General features: G+C 37.6%; 1 protein-coding gene across 1 annotated transcript in view; it reads right to left on the bottom strand.

The window, feature by feature from the left end:
* The window catches only part of TTC27 (tetratricopeptide repeat domain 27), a 148,884-nt gene that overhangs the window by 51,103 nt on the left and 74,581 nt on the right, over positions 1-23,200 (bottom strand). The window contains exons 11-13 of the mRNA XM_012788392.2: positions 22,833-22,928; positions 19,645-19,767; positions 10,357-10,584 (exon numbers count right to left, since the gene is read on the bottom strand). Of these exons, the coding sequence (XP_012643846.1) occupies positions 10,357-10,584; positions 19,645-19,767; positions 22,833-22,928 (447 nt within the window). The remainder of the gene's footprint in view (positions 1-10,356; positions 10,585-19,644; positions 19,768-22,832; positions 22,929-23,200) is intronic.

Genomic DNA, 23,200 nt, shown 5'->3' with positions numbered 1-23,200 from the left:
CTATGAAACACTGAGGAAGGAAATAGCAGAGGATGTAAACAGATGGAAATCCATACCATGCTCGTGGATCGGCAGACTCAATATCATCAAAATGTCTACACTACCCAAACTGATCTACAGATTCAATGCAATACCTATTAAAATCCCATCAGCATTCTTCACAGATATAGAAAAAATACTTTTACGCTTCGTATGGAACCAAAGAAGACCCCGAATATCAAGAGCAATTCTAGGCAACAAAAACAAAATGGGAGGCATTAATATGCCAGATATCAAACTATACTACAAAGCTGTAGTAATTAAAACAATATGGTATTGGCACAAAAACAGGAATACTGACCAGTGGAACAGATGTGAGAATCCTGATATAAAACCATCCTCATATAGCCATCTCATCTTTGACAAAGCAGACAAAAACATACGCTGGGGAAAAGAATCCCTCTTCAATAAATGGTGCTGGGAAAACTGGATAGCCACCTGTAGAAGGCTAAAACAGGACCCACACCTTTCACCTCTCACAAAAACCAACTCACGCTGGATAACAGACTTAAACCTAAGATATGAAACTATTAGAACTCTAGAGGAAAAAGTTGGAAACACTCTCCTAGACATCGGCCTGGGCAAAGAGTTTATGAAGAAGTCCCCAAAGGCAATCACAGCAGCAACAAAAATAAATAAATGGGACATGATCAAACTACAAAGCTTCTGCACAGCCAAAGAAATAGTCATGAAAGTAAACAGACAACCTACAGAATGGGAGAAAATTTTTGCATCCTATGCATCCGATAAGGGACTGATAACTAGAATATACTTAGAACTCACGAAAATTAGGAAGAAAAAATCAAATAACCCCATTAAAAAGTGGGCAAAAGACTTGAACAGAAATTTTTCTAAAGAAGACAGAAGAATGGCCAACAAACATATGAAGAAATGCTCAACATCTCTAATCATCAGGGAAATGCAAATCAAAACCACAATGAGATATCACTTAACTCCAGTGAGAATGGCCTTTATCAAAAAATCTCCAAACAATAAATGCTGGCGTGGTTGCGGAGAGAGAGGAACACTCCTACACTGCTGGTGGGACTGCAAACTAGTTCAACCTCTGTGGAAAGCAATATGGAGATACCTTAAAGCGATACAACTGAATCTACCATTTGATCCAGCAATCCCATTGCTGGGCATCTACCCAAATGATCCAGTGACACTCTACAAAAAAGACACCTGCACTCGAATGTTTATAGCAGCACAATTCATAATTGCAAGGCTGTGGAAACAGCCCAAGTGCCCATCAATCAAAGAATGGATTAATAAAATGTGGTATATGTACACCATGGAGTACTATTCAGCTCTAAGAAACAATGGTGATATAGCACACCTTATATTTTCCTGGTTAGAGCTGGAACCCATACTACTAAGTGAAGTATCCCAAGAATAGAAAAACAAGCACCACATATATTCTCCAGCAAACTGGTATTAACTGAGTAGCACCTAAGTGGACACATAGGTGCTACAGTAATAGGGTATTGGGCAGGTGGGAAGGGGGCGGGTATATACATACATAGTGAGTGAGATGTGCACCATCTGGGGGATGGTCATGATGGAGACTCAGACTTTTGGGGGGAGGGGGGGAAATGGGCATTTATTGAAACCTTAAAATCTGTACCCCCATAATATACCAAAATAAAAAAATAATTAAAAAAAATCATTTTCAAAAATAAAATTGTCTATTGAAAAATGAAAATAAAGTAAAAAAAAATGTAACGCTGATTATCTGAACACTGGGCTTCATTCAGGCTTCAAAATAACAAAGGAATGTTAATCAAGCTGTATATTTATACAACATACAAACATATCTGTATGTTTTAATAATTTATTACAGAATTAAAATTACCTTAATTTTTTAGATGTTGATATACTTTAATCAGTTTCTTAGTCATATCTGATTCTAAAACTAATCATTAAATATATGTATATATGTTTTCAATATGATTTTAGTATTTTCAATTTTTTCATAAGATTGCCTGCTGTCCACTTTAAAGTCGTTCTTTATTGTTACTTGTCAAATTCATTTTTATACATTTAAAATTATCGAAAGCTTTTACTGACTGTTCTGTAGGCCATAATAATTTTAATTGAGAAATTATTCTTTCTATATGTACTGCAGTACCTGGTAGGCTCAGAGCACTTCTGCTAAAGAGAATTCTTAAATTAAATATTCTTAATTCTAGTTTTATTAATAGTGAAACTTTATTTTCTTAGGTATTGTCTTTTGGCTTCTATTTAGAGTACTTTTCTTCAATAAATATTTTTAACAAGACAAAATTCATCAAATAAGCTATCTCTGTTTACGATTCTTTGTAATGTTTCACCAAACTTAGATGCTGCTAAAATATAGACCTTCTCAATTACACTCTATTCTAGTGTAGAATATAAAGGTATTCAATTAAAATCAGCTCAACAATTTCTTACAAATTATTATTAATGTTTTAAGTGCAATGGTATTATGGTTATTTTTTTAAGTCCTTATTTTTTAGAGAAATATACTGAAAAATTTTATAATGAAATGATTCAATGTATGAGATTTGCTTTAAAATGATATAAGGTAGATTGGGGAAATACAGATGAAACAAGACTAGCCTTTGTTCCAACAGCATCTGCTTACTTCATGTCTCTGTCACATTTTGGTAATTCTTGCAATGTTTCAAACTGTTTCATTATTATTACGTTTGTCATGGTGATCTGGGATCAGTGATCTTTGATGTTACTATGGTAATTGTTCTCAGGCACAACAAACCACACCCATGTAAGATGGCAAACTTACGTGATAAATTCTGTGTGCATTCTGACTATTCCACTGACTGGCCATTCTCCTGTCTCTCCCTCTCTTTGGGCCTCCCTACTCCGTGAGACACAACCATATTGAAACCAGGCCAGTTAATAACCCTATAGCGGCCTCTAGGTATTCAAATGAAGAGTCACATGACTTTACATCAAAAGCTGGAAATGATTAGGTACTGTGTATCACAAAATAGCCAGAAGAGAGAAGCTTTTGAAAGTCCTTGCCACAAAGAAACGATAAAAGTGTAAGGTGATGGTCACACTAAATACCCTGATTTGATCACTATGCAACATACATATGTATCGAGATATCCAATTGTACCCCATAAATATGTATAATTACAATGTGTCAACTAAAAAAAAAAAAGAAAAGAAAAGAAAAGAAAGCTAGAAATGATTAAGTTTAGTGAGAAAGGCACATCAAAAGCAGAGACAGGCTGAAAGCTAGGCCTCTTGTGCCAAATAGCCAAGTTGTGAATGCAAAGGAAAAGTTCTTGAAGGAACTTAAAAGTGCTACTCTAGTGAACATACAAATGATATGTGAAACAGTCTTATTGCTGATATGGAGGAAGTTTTAGTGGTCTGGATAGATGATCAAGCTAGCTACAAAATTCCCTTTACTCAAAGCTGAATTCAGAGCAAGGCCCTAACTCTCTTCAATTCTATGAAGGCTGAGAGAGAGGTAAGGAAGCTGTAGAAGTTTGAATCTAGCAGAGACTGGCACATAGGGTTTAAGGAAAGACACCATATCATAACATAAAAGTCAAGGTGAAGCAGTGAACACTGATGGAGAAGCTGCAGCAAGTTACCCAGAAAATCTAGCTAAGATCATTGATGAAGGTGGCTTCATTAAACTATAGATCCTCCACGTAGACAAAGCAGTCTTCTACTGGAGGAAGATGCCACTCAGGAATTTCATAGCTAGAGAGGAGAAACCAATGCCTAGCTTCAAAGCTTCAAAGGACAGGCTGACTCTCCTATTAGGGGCTAATGCAGCTGGTGCCTTTTAGTTGAATCCAATGCTCACTTGCCATTCTGAAAGGCCCTTAAGAGTTATGCTAAATCTACTCTGCCTGTGCTCTGTTAATGGAACAACAAAGCCTGGATGACAGCACATTTGTCCACAAGATGGTTTAATCAATATTTTAAGCCCACTGTTGAGGCTCACTGCTCAGAAAAAAAAGATTCCTTTCAAAATATTACTGTTCATTGACAACACACCTGGTCACCCATGAGCCCTGATGGCAATGTACAAGGAGATTAACATTGTTTTCATGCCTGCTAACACAACATCCATTTTGCAGCCCATGGATCAAGATGTAATTTCAACTTTTAAGTCTTCTTATTTCTGAAATACATTTCATAAGGCTAACTGCCATAGACACAGATTAATCTGATGGGTCTGGGCAAAGTCAATTGAAAATCTCTGAAAAGGATGCACCATCCTAGATGCCATTAACAACATTTGTGATTCATGGGAGGATGTAAAAATATCAACATTAACAAGAGTTTGAAAGAGGTTGATTCCAACCCTCATGGATGACTTGGGGGGGGTGGTTAAAGACCTTCAGTGAAGAAAGTTCACTGCAGAGGTAGTAGAAACAGCAAGAGAACTAGAATTAGAAGTGGGGTCTGAAGATGTGACTGAATTGCTGCAATCTCATGATAAAACTTGAATAGATGGGGATTTGGTTCTTATGAATGAACAAAGAAAATTATTTCTAAATATGGAAACTACTCCTGGTAAAGATGCTGTGAACATTGTTAACATGACAACAAAGGATTCAGAATATTACATAAACTTAGTTGATAAAGCAGCAGCAGGGTTTGAGAGGACTAACTCCAATTTTGAAAGAAGTTCTGCTGTGGGGAAAATGTTATCAAATATCATTGTCATGCTACAGAGAAATCTTTGTGAAAAGAAGAGTCAACAGATGCAGCAAACTTCATTGTTGTCTTATTTTAAGAAAGTGCCACAGTCACCCCAGCCTTCAGCAACTACCACGCTTATCAGTCAGCAGCCATCAACATTAAGGCAGGACCCTCCACCAGCAAAAAGATTACAACTCGCTGAAGGCTCAGATGATCATTAGCATTTTTTAGGAAGAAAGTATTTTTTAATTAAGGCATGTACATTGGTTTTTAGACATAATGCTATGGTACACTTAGTAGACTACGATATAAACATAACTTTTATATGCACCAGGAAACCAAAAAGTTTGTATGACTTACTTTATTATATTTGCTTTATTACGGTGGTCTAGAACTGAACTCACAATATCTCTGAGGTATGCCTACATATATACTGCCAGTAATATCATATATAGCCTCATGAAGGTAAGTGACCAGTTGATTAAGGAGGAAGGTTAGGGAAAATACTTTTTTAAAAGGCAGAGGAGACTGACAAAAGTAAAGGAAACATGTATATATGTTGAGTGGGGGGTGGAAAAATGGATAGGAAGTAACATTTTCCTTTTTCAGTGGTACACATACTGGTTTGATACCTAAGCAATTTTTCTTTGTTTTTACTTTTTTGTATATAAGCAGCAGGGAATGGACATAATAACTCTCTAAGAATGGGAATAAGAATGTATATTTAATTCTGGGCCTGTGTCTGCAAAATCCTGCCTGGGAGATTTGGTTAGATTTTCCTCCCACTTTCTTCAGCTTCCAATACCCCACAAACCCCAGAAGCCTAAGGTTGAATTTTAGTAGTTTCAGAAGTTACTTAGGAAAATGAAAGAAGTGGGTATAAGTGAAAGATAGCTAGCAATCCCAAAGCACAAATGTAAATGGTACATGTCTTCTGGTTCTCTAACGAATGTACCATAGACAAAGTATTGAGTTTTGCAGCCGATCCCTGATATGAGACAAAACACTCCTAGTTTTTAATAGGAGCTCTCACTTTTTAAATTTGAGCTCTTACCCTATAAGAACTCTTTGTTTTTATTTAAGCTCTCACTTTATAATGTGTTTAAATCTAAAAGATGACAAGAAATAGTTTCTTTTTCCCCACAACCCTTTCCAGATACAACTATTCTTATACCAATTTGACTTTAGAAAGTCATTAAGTTATGCAAAAGCCATTCAAATACCACTTGCAGTTTGCCTACATTTTTGTTATTGAACCTAATTCTTTGGATATGTCTGGAAAAAAAAAGAATTTTTAAAATTCCGTCTTTCTCTTTCCCCTTTATTGCAGGATTTAAAGGAGATGAACATAGCACACAGGAATTCTTCAGAGGCAGTTCAAATTTGGTTCGCAAGTTAAAGTAAGTCTATGGTGTTCAAGTTTGCATCTTGTAGTAGTTCTGTACAACTGTAGCATCAAATGCCTGCATATTTTGGCATGGCTCACAGGCTGCCTGAATTGGATTCATATGACAAACTGCAAAATAGCCGCACATAACATCTGTTTATACTGTGACTCTGCTTTAAGCAGTTGCCATTTCTTTGTCTATTAAGTAATCAATTCTAAATTATATAATGAGACCATCAAGCCTTGTCAATTCTTCCCTTGCAACTTCCCTCACTTCATCCCTTCCTTCCTATTGCCCCTCCCACACTGATAACCATCAGGGCTGACACTAGACTATTACTATAGTCTCCTACCTCTGCCTGCATCTAGTATCCCCAGTTTGGCAGCCAGTGCTGCCAAAACAATATTCCTGAATTACCTCCTAATGCACCGCATTCCTTCATTTAAAACAAAACCCAAAACAAATCAACCCTTCAGTGGATCCCTATGTACCAAATAAAAAGCCAATTTAGCTTCATATTTAAGACCCTTCATAACCTGGCTCTGGTCTAGCATTCCCACTGTAACTGTCCTACTTCCTTTCACTCTGAAAAACGAGTCTATTCAGCAGCCCCTGTCTTCCCTCAACACACACACCCCTTCTTTTTCTGTTTCCAAGGCTTTGCTCATTCCAGGCTCTGCCTGGAATGTCCTCACCACTGCTCTTCCTTTGCCTAGTCAAGTACTACTTGCCTTTCAAAGCCAAATCCAGCATCTTCTCTTCCTTGTCTACCAAAGGTAGAAATGTTTTCTTTGGCCTCTATATTACCAGGGCTTTACAAATAACCCACTTGGTATTTCTTTTGACGCACTGTATTGTTAGCTAGTTTTGTCTGTGCTCTTTTCACTAGATTGTACCATATCATAAGGTACAAACAGAGAAAAATAGAGTAGGAAACGAAAACTAGGAGTATATGGTGAGAGTATGACTTTAAATAGAACGATCATGGAAGGCCACTCTGAGAAGTGACATTTGAGCAAAGAGTTGAATGCAATGAGGGAGTAAGGTATGAGGATATCTGGAAGAAAAACATTCCAGGCAGAAGAAGAGCAAGAGAAAGACTCCGAGGCAAGAGAGCACCTGGCTTATTCAGAGAAGAACAAAGAGTACAACATGGGGTGAGGAAGGAGGAAGGTTGGAGGGAGAAGGGAGAAGCAGCAACAGGAGCTAGCCTGGGGACAGCTTGAGGGCCATGCAATGGGGAGCAGAGGGGTGATGCATCTGATCTGAGTTTGAAAAGATTAATTTGAATGTTCTTTATGAACTGGCAGACAGGAACAAGGAGAGAGGCAGGAAGATCAGCACAGGCAGGAAGATCAGCACGGAGGTAACATAATTAATTAGGTGAGAGGTGATGGGTATTTGGACCAGGATGGTGGCAGGTGGCCACAAGTGGTTTGATTCTGGATATATTTTGAAGGCAGATCTGCTAGGATTTGCTGATGGATTAGATGTGGGGTATGAGGGAAAGAGGAATCAAGGACAACTCCAAAGTTGAATGCAGCACCATTTATGGTGTGGGGATACGTTTGGGGGGAACAGGTTTTAGAGGAGAACATTTCAGATTGGAAATGTCAAGTTAGAGTAAGGAATAGGGAGACTAAGTAAGTTGTTAGATATAGGTGTCTAGAGTTCAGGAGAGAAAATAAGACTGAAAATAAAATTTGGGGAGCTGTCAGTGTACAGATGATATTTAAAGCTATGGGACTAGATGAGGGAGTAAGTGTAGACAAAGACAGGGACCAAGGACTAAACCCTTAGGGCACCTCTAGGAACCAGAAAAGGAGACTGAGAAGGAGCAGCAAGGAGGAAAATGATAATGTTGATATGTTAAGAACAGACTGTTCCCTTAAGAGAACAATTCCCATCCGTGAGATACCAGGCACTGATTTAACTATGGCAGGCTAAGGGAGAGAATTCATTTTCCCCACTCACACCGCAGCTGAGGTTAGGCAAACTTTAGGCAGAGGCTACTAAGATAAGCAAGGATATAGTACAGCTTTCTGTAAAAAGTAAAATTTTAATAACACGATATTGAGTGAGTTCTATTTTCTAGCCCCCAAAATACAGTGATAATCAAGTTACAGCAGGGTTCCTCAATTATGGCATTCTTGACACCATAGGCCAGACAACGCGTGGTGGGCTATGCTGTGCATTGTGGGATGTTTAGCAGCATCCACTAGATGCCAGTAGAAGACTGCCCCACCTGCCCCCATCATCAAAACCAAAAATGTCTCCAGAAATTGCCAAGTGTCCTCTGGGGTACAAAATCATCCCCAGTTGAGAACCACTGAGTTAGAGACAGCTGTCAACAAAAGCCAACTCCTAAGTGTCCTTTAAGCACTGTTGTTGCCAAATACGTATACCCATTAATTTCTGTTGATAATGTCTGATACCCATTAATTTCTGTTGGAAGGTTCTAATTATATTCACCACCCAGAGTGAAGAAAGTAAACAATAGGCTCAACCTATCATAAAAAATGCACTTCTGGATTTTTTCAGTGTAAAAGACACTCCCTGAGTCTACCCAGTTCGAAAATGACCATTTCTGTACACCCATGATCACAGCAGCACACTCATAGTAGCGAAGGGGTGGAAACCCAGTGTCCATCAAAATATGAATGGGTAAATAAAATGTGGTGTATATGTACAATGGACTATCATTCAGCCTTTAAAGGAAGGAGGTTCTGACACACGCCACAGCATGGAGGAACCTTGAGGACATTATGCTGAGTGAAATAAGCCAGTCACAAAAAGACAACTACTGTAAGATTCTACTTTTATGAAGTATCTAGAATAGTCAAATTCGTAAGAAAGAAAGTAAATGATGGTTGCCAGGGGCCAGAGGGGAGGGGACAATGGAGAATTATTGATTAATAGAGTATAGAATTTCAGTCTTATCAGATGAGAAAGTTCTGGAGATTGGTTGTCCCATAATGTGAATGTATTTAACACTACTTGAATTATATAATCAGAAATGGTTAAGATGGTAAATTTTACATTATGTGTACAACTGAAAAAAAAAAAAAAAAGAGTGTAGCTCTGGAGTCAGACCACCAGGATTCAAAGACTGGCAAAATGCCCAATGAAGGTACCTGGTTCACAGTAAGTACTCAGTAAACATTAGTCACTAATTATAAATTAGCATTTTTAACTGGTATTATACCAAGTCTGTGTGCATGGTCTATCTACAGCCATGATTGACAGTTTATATATGACTGATTGATTATGAAGGCAGTTATAAATAAAGGTGGGTAGGAAAAAAACCGACTCTTTCTCATAATAAAATCATTTTGTTAACTGAAAACCATTCATTAAGTTCAAAATAAGGTTAATCTCTTTCTCCTCAAAATTAGATCTTCTATGGATTTATCATGACTCCTACTTTAAAGATTCAGATCCTTTTTGTATTATTTTTTTCAAACCTTTAAAAACTTTTAAACTTTTAAAATTTGTGTGTATGTAAATATATACTATTTTCCCTTAAACCAATCAACACTCTATTCAATGTTATCATATTTATAAAAAGGTTTTTCTTTCATTACTGATGCTAACAATTACCTGCAGAGTCCTACACTATCTCCAATTCTGACTCTCATTCATTTCCTTCCTAACATATCTGCTCAAAATGGCACCTAATTTTTTTTTTTTTGCTTTTTAGACAGGGTCTCACTCTCTTGCCCAGGCTAGAGTGCAGCGGCATCATCATAGCTCACTGTAACCTCAAACTCCTGAGCTCAAGCGATCCTCCTGCCTCAGCCTCCCAATTAGCTGGGACTACAGGTGTGCACTACCACACCTGGCTAATTTTTCTATTTTTTGTGGAGACAGGGGTCTGGTTCTTGCTCAAGGTACTCTCAAACCCTTGACCTCAAGCAGTCTTCCCACCTTGGCCTTCCAGAGTGCCAGGATTATAGGCATGAGCCACCATGCCTGGCCGGCACCTAATTTTACTAGCCTTAATTGAATTTAGGACAGATAAGAAAAAGAAATACCAAAACAAAACAGAAAATTCAAAGCAGCAGAAAGTGAATAAGAGAAAACCTACCTGTCAACCTTTGGTGACAAGCCAGAAGAGTATTAGAGACTAAGTTCGTATCTCTCAAAGGCAAGCTCATCAGTCAGCAGGATAGAAAATGGGTACTCATTCAGTAAGATCAAATCCACAGAAGACTGCAAGCACCAAGAGTGGGGGTGGGGAGGTGAAGTGTCTAACCTGCATGGGATTAATCTTCACTGATCGTTCGAAGCATTCCACACACTCTTGAAACTCCTTGTTCCGAAGATGAAGGAGGGCTTTGGAGCGCTGAGCACGGGCACTGCGGTGCCGGGACAACTCCCAGGCCTTGTCATAGCAAGAATGGTCTCCAAGGACATCTCCAAGCAAGCAGTATAAACTTGGCGTTTCTTTTTTCTCCAGCTCTTGCCTAAGGATTTCTTCTGCCTAGAAACCACAGAAATAATGAAATTGCTTAATAGTGACTAATGGCTATTTTTTTGCACATATGCATCTTGTATTTCACACAATCCAAATTCTAATTTTGAATGTTTGAAATTACTTATTTCATGCAGCTAGGACACAGGCTGAATAAGAGAAGACCAACAGAAAATAAATACAGGCATATCTTGAAGATGCAGATTGGGTTCAGACCCCCACAACAAAGCAAACATCACAATAAAGCAAGTCACACAAAGTTTTTTCTCAGTGCATATAAAAGTTGTGTTTACACCATACTGTAGGTCTCTTTAAGTGTGTAATATAGCATGTCTAAGAAAAACTAAAATAGCTGTTTAAAGCAAGAGGGTAGATCTAGTATCAGTTACTTCATCCTGGCCAGGAGCAGAAGAAGGCATTGTGCAAGAGCAAGATCCAAGAATTTAAACGAGGACATTTGGGATGACTCAAATAACAGAAATACCCTAAAACCTACTGAGTTCCTATACCAGCAAAAGCAGCCCTCCTCTATCCAATGAGACTGGTGCTACCTTGCCTAAAGATACTATAATGGCTGCTCCCTCCCATCCCTCATTACCTCCAGACATATAAATAAACCTACACTTAAAATCTTGCTTGTTCTGTTAAAAGAACAGCCAGATTTTGTTAATTTATAGAAGGAAAACCTTGGGACCATGTAGTAAAAGAGATTCTAAAAGTGCTAGACCAGAGAGAAAAAAGGATCATAATTTAAATCAGGCTAAATTTAGATACTCATCAGAAATTTTTGATTCACAGTGCTAACTCAAGCAGCTGGGGATGATTCTAAATTATTTGCTCAACTGCTTGACTAAAACCTGGACTCAAATGTGGCCAAAACTAAACAAAGTTGAGATGCCAGAAATTCCTTGGTGTAATGTGAAGGAAGGAATCCAACAACTTAGAACAAAAGGCTGTTGTTAATTTATCAACCTGCTCACTCACCCCTAACTATGTCCCCCAAGAGGGCCCAGGGGATATTCCCTTCACCTTGGCTTAGAGAAACACATTGTATATGGGAGAACCAGTATTTTTGAAAAGTGCTACAGCAGATGTCCTGTGTAAGCTGGGGAAAAACTTAGAGATCCTTCGCCTTCCTGATTTCAATGGGGATAATTAGAATCCAGCATGGTAGAGCCTTGCTGATAGCACTGAACCTGGAAGCAACATAAACATAGTTATTTGCAATAGGCACAGCCAGAGTGATAATTAAAATGTTTGGAATAGCATGGATCTTAAGTGGTAACTGACAATCATGAAGCTTCAGGACCAAATTAGATGGGCAGCCAATGAAGTTCAAACTCAATGGGTTTAACATTAAAAAAAGAAAAAACAAAACTAGGTTTGGAGATCAGACGCCTGACATGAGTCTCCATGCTAAGACTTTTTCTCTCAATACTGGAGTCACTTCAGACTCAGAGCCTGTTAAATAAAAATAAAGAAGAAGCCAATATCATTGAGGAAGAACCTGCAATAACATAACAAGTTATACTATAACTCTTTTTCCTTAGTCTTCTCCAAAGGTAACGGTAAACATTTGCCATGTAATTGTATCATGGGGAAAAAGAAAGACCTCATCTTTTTAGAGTTAGTTCTTAGTTAATGCTAATCCTTTAGGATCCAGAACATCACTGTGATGAGTGAGTTGGTTTATGGTAGTCAGTCCATCCCCTGGTAACCCTAGTGAGTCTCTGAACCCACCCAGTGGTTACTTCCCTAGCTCCTGAATACATACTAAATTAGATACATAAATCGAGCAACCTACCCACTTAAACTGAGCAGAACACAAATGTGTTATAACCAACTCCCACCTACCACAATTCTTATCAACTTCTGTAAGAACAAGGAACATAGTGGGTGGTATATAACTTGTTACCAAACAATATTAAGTCTACATATTTTATTCATCGGAACATGTGTTTGGAGGTTCAGAGTGAGGCAGCTTTCTAGAGAAGGTAACAAAAACTAGAGCAGCAACCCTGCTTGGTCTGAACTTACTTCTTCTTTCCTCAAATTCCTATCCCACATTTTTGTGTTAAATAAGTTAATTCTTTCTCCATGAGATCTTACACCTCTTCCTCCTGCCCACAGAATTATCTTTCCCAAAGGCAGTGTTTGCAGGCATATACTTCCTTCAGCTAGTCCCACTGCACCCCTCAGTCTTCTTCACTCTCTCCAAAATGTTCTATTTTCTCCCTCTTCCTCTACTTATCCACACAAATTACATAATTTACTACCAAATGAGAATAACAAAAGATGTGCTCAGTGGATATAAACAAAGCACAAGGGCATTGTACTCAACCTAAAGCAACAAGCCCTTCTAACCAAGTAAGTACACCTAGAAAGCAACCCTTCCTGCTGAGGAGCAAAACTGATGGCCTAAAAGGAGATTCTGAGTGCATGAGGGGTTCCCCACCCTGGTGGGGAACCTTTTGATCAAATGGTGCAGTACTGAGAGGTAACTGAGAACTTCAGAGACACACAAGCAAAGTGGTTAATATACTGAAAACATGCCACACTGGGACCCATTAACATTTATGATCACATGTTTTTCTGCAAGTTGTTATATGGGAAATTTGAAATTTGAGGGAGGGAAGACCTTACCCTAAGCACTACTAGGATTCTAGGAAGCACCCTGCCAGGGACAAGGCCTTGAGTTTTGGGTAAAGAATATGGCTCAATGAAAGTTAAGTTGAATCTCTAGTGAAAAGGTAGAAAACATTTCAGGAACAGTATTCATACTTGAGTCAGAAGGAATTATCAAAATAAACTGCCTATTTTGGCTATGATTTGTGCCTTGATTTTGTGAATTAGCAGAAGGAATTAAAATTCTAATGTGTGATAAGAATGACTGTCACTTGACCTTGCATCAGTACAAAGGGAAGGGGAACTAGCAGACAAGCAACTACAGGAAGCCCTACTGGCAAAAACTGAATGGAAAAAAATGAGCTCTCGATTCAGAGATGGTACCAATCATAAAGAGTGTCTTTGAGGACTACAGAAATGGCAGAATTAGGCTTAACAACTAGAAGTTTGCTCTAAGTGGGTGGGAAAAAGGCAGGCTAAGAATTTAAGGGCAAGTTATTAGTTGATTTGGCCACCTGACAATAGCTTTATGATTTTTTAAAGAGAGAGAGAGAGAGAGAGAGAGAGAGAGTGTGTGTGTGTGTGTGTGTGTGTGTGTGCGCGCGCGCGCGCACACGCGCACAGAACTCACACAACTTTGGGCATAGCCTAATTTCAGTTTTCTCCCCTGAAGGAGAGTGCAAAAATGGATTCTGCTCTGTGCTATTATAGAAGCTGGTTTTCGAGTATAGGGAGACTGAGCACTTGAAAGGTGCTCTATTTCCCCGAAAAGGATGACTGGGGCAGAGCTGAGAGAGCACCAGAGCACAGCTACCAGGGACAATTCTTCTAGCAGAAAGGCAGTTTACTTCCAGCCTAAATTCTTGTTCTATGAGCAGCAAACAAGAAGTGAAAAATGCAAAACACTTCGCCTCACCCCGGTCGGACACTAGACTTCTTGGTGGTGCCTACTCCGATTCACTCCCACACAGAGCCAACTGTTCACTAATTGCTTTTCACATTTATGTGTGTGATGATACTGTGCTCTGGCTTGATTTGTCCAAGGATACTTGCCAACATAAATACTCCAGGTCCAAGATAAAACAGTATAATTAAAAACAGGCCTAGTTATCCAATTAGTTGATCATCTCCCATTTGTATTACTAAGTTATAGAGTATTTTCAACTATTTTGTCTATTTTTCTCATTTAAGTGAGCAGAACAGGTTTTTTTTTTTTTTTTTTTTTTTTGAGACAGAGTCTCCCTTTGTTGTCCAGGCTAGAGTGAGTGCCATGGCGTCAGCCTAGCTCACAGCAACCTCAAACTCCTGGGCTCGAGTGATCCTTCTGCCTCAGCCTCCCGAGTAGCTGGGACTACAGGCATGCGCCACCATGCCCGGCTAATTTTTTATATATATATCAATTGGCCAATTAATTTCTTTCTATTTATAGTAGAGACGGGGTCTCGCTCTTGCTCAGGCTGGTTTTGAACTCCTGACCTTGAGCAATCCGCCCGCCTCGGCCTCCCAAGAGCTAGGATTACAGGCGTGAGCCACAGCGCCCGGCCCCAGAACAGGTTTTAACTTACAAATCTAATATCCAATTTTTATGGGATTAACAATAACCATGATGGAAGGCAGGTGTGGGGAAAGCAGTGCAGCCTTTAAAGGAAAGAGAGGTCTAAGCTCAAATTCCAAAGTCTGCCACTTGCTAATGCTAATCAGGAAAGTGATGAAACAATCCACAATTGTAGCTTGTTATGAATAGTATATTTCAACTAAAAATTTGTTATGTAAAGAAAGTAGTACATAAGAGGCACTCAAAAACCTGTGTTACACAATAACATGCTAACAGTGTCTTTAGCATTTACTGAGCAAGAATCAAAATTCTTGAAGGTTTGTTCCTATTTTTATTCCTAAAGTTAAAAGGTTAAAATGGGAGGGGAGAAATCTCATAATTTGTTTTTAGAGAGAGAATAATATGCAATGGTTGGAGATGTATTTTCTGCCACATGTAAAGCCATCCATAAGGAGGGTCCTACTTGGAGAGTTGCTTCAATACAGTGACTATTCAGTGAACACTCACAACTCATTTATTCAGCAAATATTTCTGAATACTTGCTATGTGCCAGGCCTGTGCTAGGTTCTGAGGAAACAGCTGTAAATAATATAGACACAGGCCTGGTTCTTAAACAGCTTACATTTAGTAGGTCATATAAGCCAGCAAAGGGGACACAGAGAGGTACTGGGGTGCAAGAGGAGTACACAGGTGGACAGCACCCCCAAATCTGGAAGGGAGGTATCAGGGAAGAACCTCTGGCAAAAGCGATTGCCAAGGAGAAGAAACCTAAAGAAAAAGTAGGAGTTAGCTGAAGGAGGGCAAGTATTCTAGACAGACAGCAGCATATACAAAGGTCCTGAGGTGAGACACCGGTGCAAAGTCAAGAAATGACAAGTAGGTTTTAGTCCTGCTGGAACTTCAGGTTCAATCTGGATGAGAGGGTAAGAAGGGAGATGAAACAGAGAAAAGAGCAGGTGAACCTACAGCTGGCAATGGAAGCAGGAGCCAGATCATGAAATGACCTAGAACCCAGTCACCCGAAAGAGCTCAGTCTTCATCCTAGAAACAAAGGAAAATTACTGAAGGGTGAGAATGACATGGTCAGATTTGTCTTTTGGAAGACTCCTCTGGCTATAATGTGGGAAAAGAATCTTTTAAATCATATAAAGAGGCTCTATCTTTGAAGAAAAAGCCTCCAAAAGAAAAAGTCCAAACCAAGAGCTAAAAAAAAAAAAAATCTCAGATGTCTTAGAAATAAAACATTTACTTACAACTTAAAGGAGAACTTTTTAAGAGCCCATGGTTACAATGACCTGCAAATGTAGCATAATTAGGGATATGGTTATGTAATCTCAGGGAAGCCTTGATTCCTAGAAACAGAAAACAAGAGCTGTCCCTTATCTCTCCCCAACCCCTCACCCTCCACCCTAACCTCCACCACCCAAGCAGCTTGTGCCATCTCAGTGTTTGTCTCTCATTTAGGGACCAAATTTGCTCAACAAAATAAGAATATGTCCATCAGCTAGGAGAAATTGCTATAAGTGGGCCAGAAAACTTTTAAAAATTAAATGCTAACAGATGAGAACCAGTTCTGATCCCAAGGTCAAACAAAATTAATCTAAGCTATTTTGCCAATGGTCATTAAATAACAAGAATGTATACAGGTAGTTTCTAAATTAGAAAGTCTGAAACTCTACAACAGCCGGGTGTAAACATGAGCACCAGAATACAATAATTAGAATTAAACATCTCTCCGAATTTGCCTTTTAAAAATAAATTATGCTGTTAAGCATTAAATGCAAGGATTAAAATGTCACAGACTTCTAGTTAAATCAAAATGTGGTGACAACTACTGGCATATGACCAAATACTAAAAGAATCTCAGCTGTTTTAGAAATAAAACATTTGCATCAACTTGCAGCAAAACTTCTTAAGGTCTATGGTTAAAATGAACTGCAAATATAGCATAAGAAAAGCAGGTAAAAGAGATCTTTTACTGGATAAATAAAATGCTAAAATTAACCTTTAAAATCAAGATAGGGGGTTAGCTATAACTCACAAAAAATTTAAGACAAAGTTAATAACTATACATTCCTAAAAATTAAGTATGCACATTTTCTTGACTACTTAGAAATGCAGGCATTTGTTATTATAGACAATTCTTACAAGGTCATGTGCAAATTTAAAAAAATAACAATATCACAATTATTTAGGTGGACATAGTCAAATTCCTTTTCTGAAAAGGATGGATTCATTATATTTTTTCTTCTCCAGTTAGAGAAAGTTTCAACTTTCCATACTTTCTAAGAATAATTAATTTAATATTTCAAAACATGCTTTCAGTATTTGTGATTTACCAATTTGCTTAATTATTTCAAAAACTACTATATTTTTACATAGTTATTATTTGTTTATTTATTTATTGCCAATGTAAAAGTCTATCACAGTAAAGAATGATGCAGTGGGAACTACATCAAACTGGAAGTCAAGATATCCATTCATTCCTTTGTTAAACAAACATCTGAGTGCTACTTAATGCCAATGGATACTAAAAAAAAATATTTAAGCCCCTGTAGAAATGTAATACCATATTTCATCAAATTTGAAATGACATCAATTGTAAGACAAACTTTTAACAAAGAAAGAAAAAATGCTTTCAATTATGACCTAATGCCTCTTATTTGATTTGATTTTTTTCAATCTATTCAGAAAACTTTGGCAGTTCTTCCTCCCATTGCCTGACATTTTAAATGTCAACCTTTCTTTACAAATCTCAGTATGAAACAAAGCTTTATCTACTTTTGAGTATCTTACTTTTTTGCATTTGATTGTTGCTTTCAAAGAAATGTAAATGGAACTGTAATGAGTCCTCCAACCACAAATGTTTATTTCACTAATACCAAATTTACATCTCTCTACTTTGGTTCTGCCATTTTCTTTGTATTTAATAACTTTGTCTCAATGCCAAATCACAACAAAATCTTTTTGAAGATATTTTAAATGGCAATTAAACACAACATATGCAGTGCTGACACTATGACTCAATTGAAATGGCACTGATTATAGCTATAACTGAGCTTGCACGTGCACAGGTATTGAAAACTGGATGAGACAGCCACCTGATGGCACTCGGAAGATGCCATTAATTGCTAAATACATTCCAATTTTAGAGATATTAAAACACGAAAAAATACATCTCTTAGAAACACAGCAGGAATGGCAGCAAACTATAGCACTACAAGGTAAGCACTATTCTGTGTACTTTACACGTATTATCTCATGAAAACCTACAAAGTAGGTAGATTAAGTGCTTCTAGAGGAGGAAGTTGAGGCAAGGAGGGTAAAGTAACTTGTCCAATAGCACAGAGCTAGCACAGAATTAGCACGCGGCCAGGCTAGCATCTGAATCCAGGCAGCATGAGTCCAGAGGCTATGCTTTTAACCACCATGCCATCCTACCTCTCAAGTAAATAATGACTACCTTTGTGAACTGAGGCAAACCAGAAGGGAATCCTTTTCTTATCTGGAAAAGGAGGAAGTTAAAATGCATAATTATGCAGTTCTTTTCCAGGATCAAAATATTATAATTCTATAATCTTCTACAGTAAAACTTTGCTCCTATGCTGGTTTCTCCTTAAGTCAATACAATTCAAAGACATTCACTGCCATCAACTGATAAGCAAAAGAAATGGAAATTTCATTGTTAGTCTAAAATAGACATACTTAGGAAGACAGTAATATTTAAGAAAAACACGCACTTGAACCACTATTTCTCTTTTTTTAGGGTGATGGCAAAAAGGTTGACTGAAGGTATAAATGATCAAATTTGTGGGTTTTACTCTGCTTGTGTACTCTACTGAGTCATTTAAAATTTTAATCCAAAATTGAACATATGATTTCAATGTGTCAGTTTTTATAGCGACTCATACTGTAGAGCCCCTCATTCTTCTTAAAATTCTGTTCATGTATGAGGGGACAAACAATAGATTAGTAACAGATGCAAATATTACAACATATTGCCTCTTGACTCAGTTTAAGAGTGGAATTGAATGTGCATTACACACCTGACAACTCTTCTGCCCCCATGGGGGTCGTTACACCCTTTGGATTTTCTTTTACAGACCAAGCCAACTGCTTTCCCTGCTAGCTAACCCCCTGTGAGGCCCACAGCCTCTGATCAACAGGCGGCCCAGTGATAATTAAAGAAATTTCTAATATTTCACATTGAAGTTATCCTACAGGAGAAGAGTTAGTAAAAGAAAGAGATGAAAACACACAGCATCTTCAAAGCTTTTGTTATTCTTTCTTAAATGTCAAATACCATATCAATTTCAGTCTACCTTTCTCTTTTATATACATGTATGTAGGCATACACATAAAGTAATCTGACCCAACAGAAATAAGAGAAAACATTAAAAAGTTTTCTCGAAAAGTGAAAAAAGGAATGTAAGTGAATACTGACAAAAAGTGGGCTTAAAAAACAACTTAGAAGGCAGGGCGCGGTGGCTCACGCCTGTAATCCTAGCTCTCTGGGAGGCCGAGGCGGGCGGATTGCTCAAGGTCAGGAGTTCGAAACCAGCCTGAGCAAGAGCGAGACCCCGTCTCTACTATAAATAGAAAGAAATTAATTGGCCAACTAATATATACAAAAAATTAGCCGGGCATGGTGGCGAATGCCTGTAGTCCCAGCTACTCGGGAGGCTGAGGCAGGAGGATTGCTTGAGCCCAGGAGTTTGAGGTTGCTGTGAGCTAGGCTGACGCCACGGCACTCACTCTAGCCTGGGCAACAAAGCGAGACTCTGTCTCAAAAAAAAAAAAACAAAACAAAAAAAAAAAACAACTTAGAAGATGCTCCAAGAGAAAAGACTGTCACCAGTACATAGGATTAGGCTATTATTAATACATACCTTCCCATGCTGCCCGGCTCTTTCATAACAAATGACAACATCTTCCCACATTTCTAGCTTCTCAAATATCTGAAGGGCCGAACTGGTACATCCCAACTCAAAGAGCAAACTCGCAAGTTGACGCTAGAAAAATCAAGTTACAATAACTAACACTTCCTAATATAAAGAGAGATTTCGGTTTCATTTGCAGGTATATCCAATCTGCCTTTTTAAGAGTCTGCTTATTGTAATAAATGTGTAGTTTCTAATATTCCACCTCTACTATTCAGGAATTTGTGACAATACTTACCTTTATTTAGCAAGCTTCTTTATAGGGAAGAGTTTAAAAACAATATAGAAGCTGTTCAAAATAATCAATGTATCAAATGTTTTCCAAGAACTCAAAAGAATTTAAAAAGCAAAAATCAATTATTTCTTTCTTACCAAGAGATTCTATACATAACAATCTCTGATTTGTAAAGCTTAGATCCAATAAATCAATTTTAAAACTCTGAGCAGTCAACATAGATGACATAAAATCTATGTATTAGCCCCCTTTATGCATGGATCTCTGGCCCATTCTCACTCGGGTCTACTTTGTTTTATTTTAAGCACATTATAACAAACTTAGCTCCTAATTTCTGTCCCTGGTAAATAAAAAGGAGCAAATTAGGTTGAGGTCAGTGAGTTTAAACCCATTAAATAAAACAAATATGTTGTAGTTTATAAGTGGCCCAACCTGCAGGAATGGAAAAAAAATATATCAAAAAAGTTAAAAAAATGTGAGGTTTGAATAAGGTATAGTTGCATATTGGTGAGAGCTGTGTTATTTTCTCTTAAATATGCTTTTACTATTCTTCACAAATTCAATACATATTTAAGAGTTAAGCAAATGGGTACAGAAGGTCAAGTAAAATGAATTATGCCTATAAATTATAAGCTAATATATTATCAAAATAAATAAGCAGAGTGGTCCGATACATCTGTATCCCACAAAATAAAGGAGAATTTGGCTATTTTAGAGCATATGATTGGATATTTTCTAAAACTGAACATAGCACGTGGGAGCTTGAACAAATCTTAGTGCTCATGTAGTGAGTAGTTCCATCTTTTCACTTAACAGATGAAGAAAGTTGGTGACACCCAAGATGACATGGCTAGTTAGTGAGCAGAAACTAATTCTCTTTTCATGATAGAGTGCTGTTATTTCTTGATATTTAAAATAACACATAAAAATGTGATTACTATGATGTACGAAAAAGTGATTTAACTTCTTAATGGCTGGGCGTGGTGGTGTGTGCCTGTAGTCCTGGCTACTTGGGAGGCTGAGGCAGAGGGATCACTTGAGTTCAGGAGTTTGAGGTTACCGTGAGCCATGATGATGCCACTGTACTCTAGACTGGAGGACAGAGTCAGACCCTGTCTCAAAAAAAAAAAAAGGATCCTTATCTAACTGCCTAAAGATCCTAAAATACACAGCTTTCTAGAAAGATAAAATAAACATTTAGCCTAAATTCTACTTAAACAGTATTACGTTTCCTAATGTTTCTGTTCAGGAACAGATAAAGAACAACATCCCCAACAGATAGATTTTGTCATAATAATAGCTCTGAAATGTTTATCTACCACAAACCACATTATACAAAGCACTTAACAAATTTCACAGATCAGAGTCAAAAACATGCTGAAAAATTCCAGCTGTTAACACCTTCTTGAAGAAACTACTCCTTTTGAGATGTATAGCAAAGCATTTTACTTGATTATGCATTACTGAGACTCCTTCAATACATAAAGTGGATTCCAATGTGTAATAAGCCTCCTACTTTACCCTGCGTTTAAGAATATAACCTACTTTAAGAAGTCTTATATTAGGGATTCTGAACTATTAAATGGTGGGTTGGTATTTATAATTTCTAAGTCACTACCTGTGTGTATACTCCATGACAGAAAGAACAGGAAGCTGATTAAAATGACAATAGCTACTAAATATCTAGAAACTGCTAGCTGACATCATTTGACTCAACTCCTCTGTGCCACAGCTTCCTCATCTGTAAAATGGAGCTATTTCACAAAATTGTTGCAATAAAATAATGTGTGTGAAATGCAGAACAAAGCACATGCACTATACTAAAGGTACAGTAAAAGTTGGTTGTTATTAGCTTCATTGGGTATACAACCCAATGAAGAGATAAGAAAAGGAGGTAAACTAGACTAAAAGTAGGAAACTAGGAATCTAGTTCATGTACAACTGTGTGATCAACACTGGAAAGTTGATTGCCCTGGGCCTCAATTTCTCCTCTGTAAAATTAAAAAATTGGACCAGGTGTCTAAGTTATCTTCAGTGCTGAAATTTTATAAAATAGGGGAACCAGACCTATACAGGTGAACTATGTGGACAAAGAGCCAGAATCTCTACCCTAATAAGGGACTTTAAGAGCTGTCCTAGGTTTCGCACATCCTCAGAAAGAGGAGAGCAGTTAATGGTATCTCACTACATAAAGTATACCGAATAAATGCTCTCTTTTACTTTTTGTAGACAATTTAGTTACAAGGTTCATTCTTTGTCAGAAAGTCCTTAATGGACTTTTAAATGTAAAAATATATTTTGAAGCTGGGTATGGTGGCGTGCACCTGTCACCCCAAATACTCTGGAGGCTACGGAAGGAAGATTGCTTAAGATCAGGAGTTCAAAGCTGTAATGCACCATGATCGCTCCTATGAATGGCCACAGCACTCCAGCCTGGCAACACTGCAAGACCACATTTCTTTAAAGAAATTATTTTGAAAATGAAAGAATTTACAGTTTTCCTATTATTTAATTTGTAGGATTCTATTTAATATAGTTTTTAATTCTCTTAAAAAGTTTTATGAACCTAACATTGCTTTAATCAAAACAGCAATTTGACCAGGCATGATGGCTCACATCTATGGTCTCAACCTATTGTGGGGGAGTGAGGGATGAGATAGGAGAATCGATTCAGCCTAGGAGTTTGAGGTGACATCACCACACTCTATTTGGGGCAACTGAGCAAGACTCTGTCTCAAAAAAGAAAAGCAATTTGATGTAGTTAGCAGTCTCCAGCTAGATATTTATGTTCTCTTCACTGAAATATTTGAAAATTCAAACAAATTTAAATCATTTTTTTCTAATGCATTTACCTTTCTAATGCAAAGTATTTTTCATACCCAATGACAAACAACAAAAATACCTGAATGGCCCAGTGAGGTGGTACTTGACAACAATAAAAAACCTTCAGACGTTCCAATACGGATGTAGTTTCATCTTGAAACTGGTCTGCGAGAGCCTTAAGAACACATATGAGAATCAGAATCTATATGTGTAATAACGTTAATAAAGACAAGATTCTTACTGTCAAAGTTATATAAATGCACATATAAATAATAAAGAACTCAAGTCATTCTGATAAGTTGATGTGAGGTTTTTTTCTTGAATTTCTTTAAATGTTTAAAAAACTTTAAAGCTAATCAACATTTATAGAAACATATACATTAAAAATAGAACAGGAAAATAGTTTTAAAACTAAAATTTCCTATAATAGTTCATTCAAAGAACTAG

The sequence above is a fragment of the Microcebus murinus genome, chromosome 3 (assembly GCF_040939455.1).
Source record: "Microcebus murinus isolate Inina chromosome 3, M.murinus_Inina_mat1.0, whole genome shotgun sequence".
Lineage (NCBI taxonomy): Eukaryota > Metazoa > Chordata > Mammalia > Primates > Cheirogaleidae > Microcebus > Microcebus murinus.
This window is presented reverse-complemented; position numbering and strand designations above follow the sequence as displayed.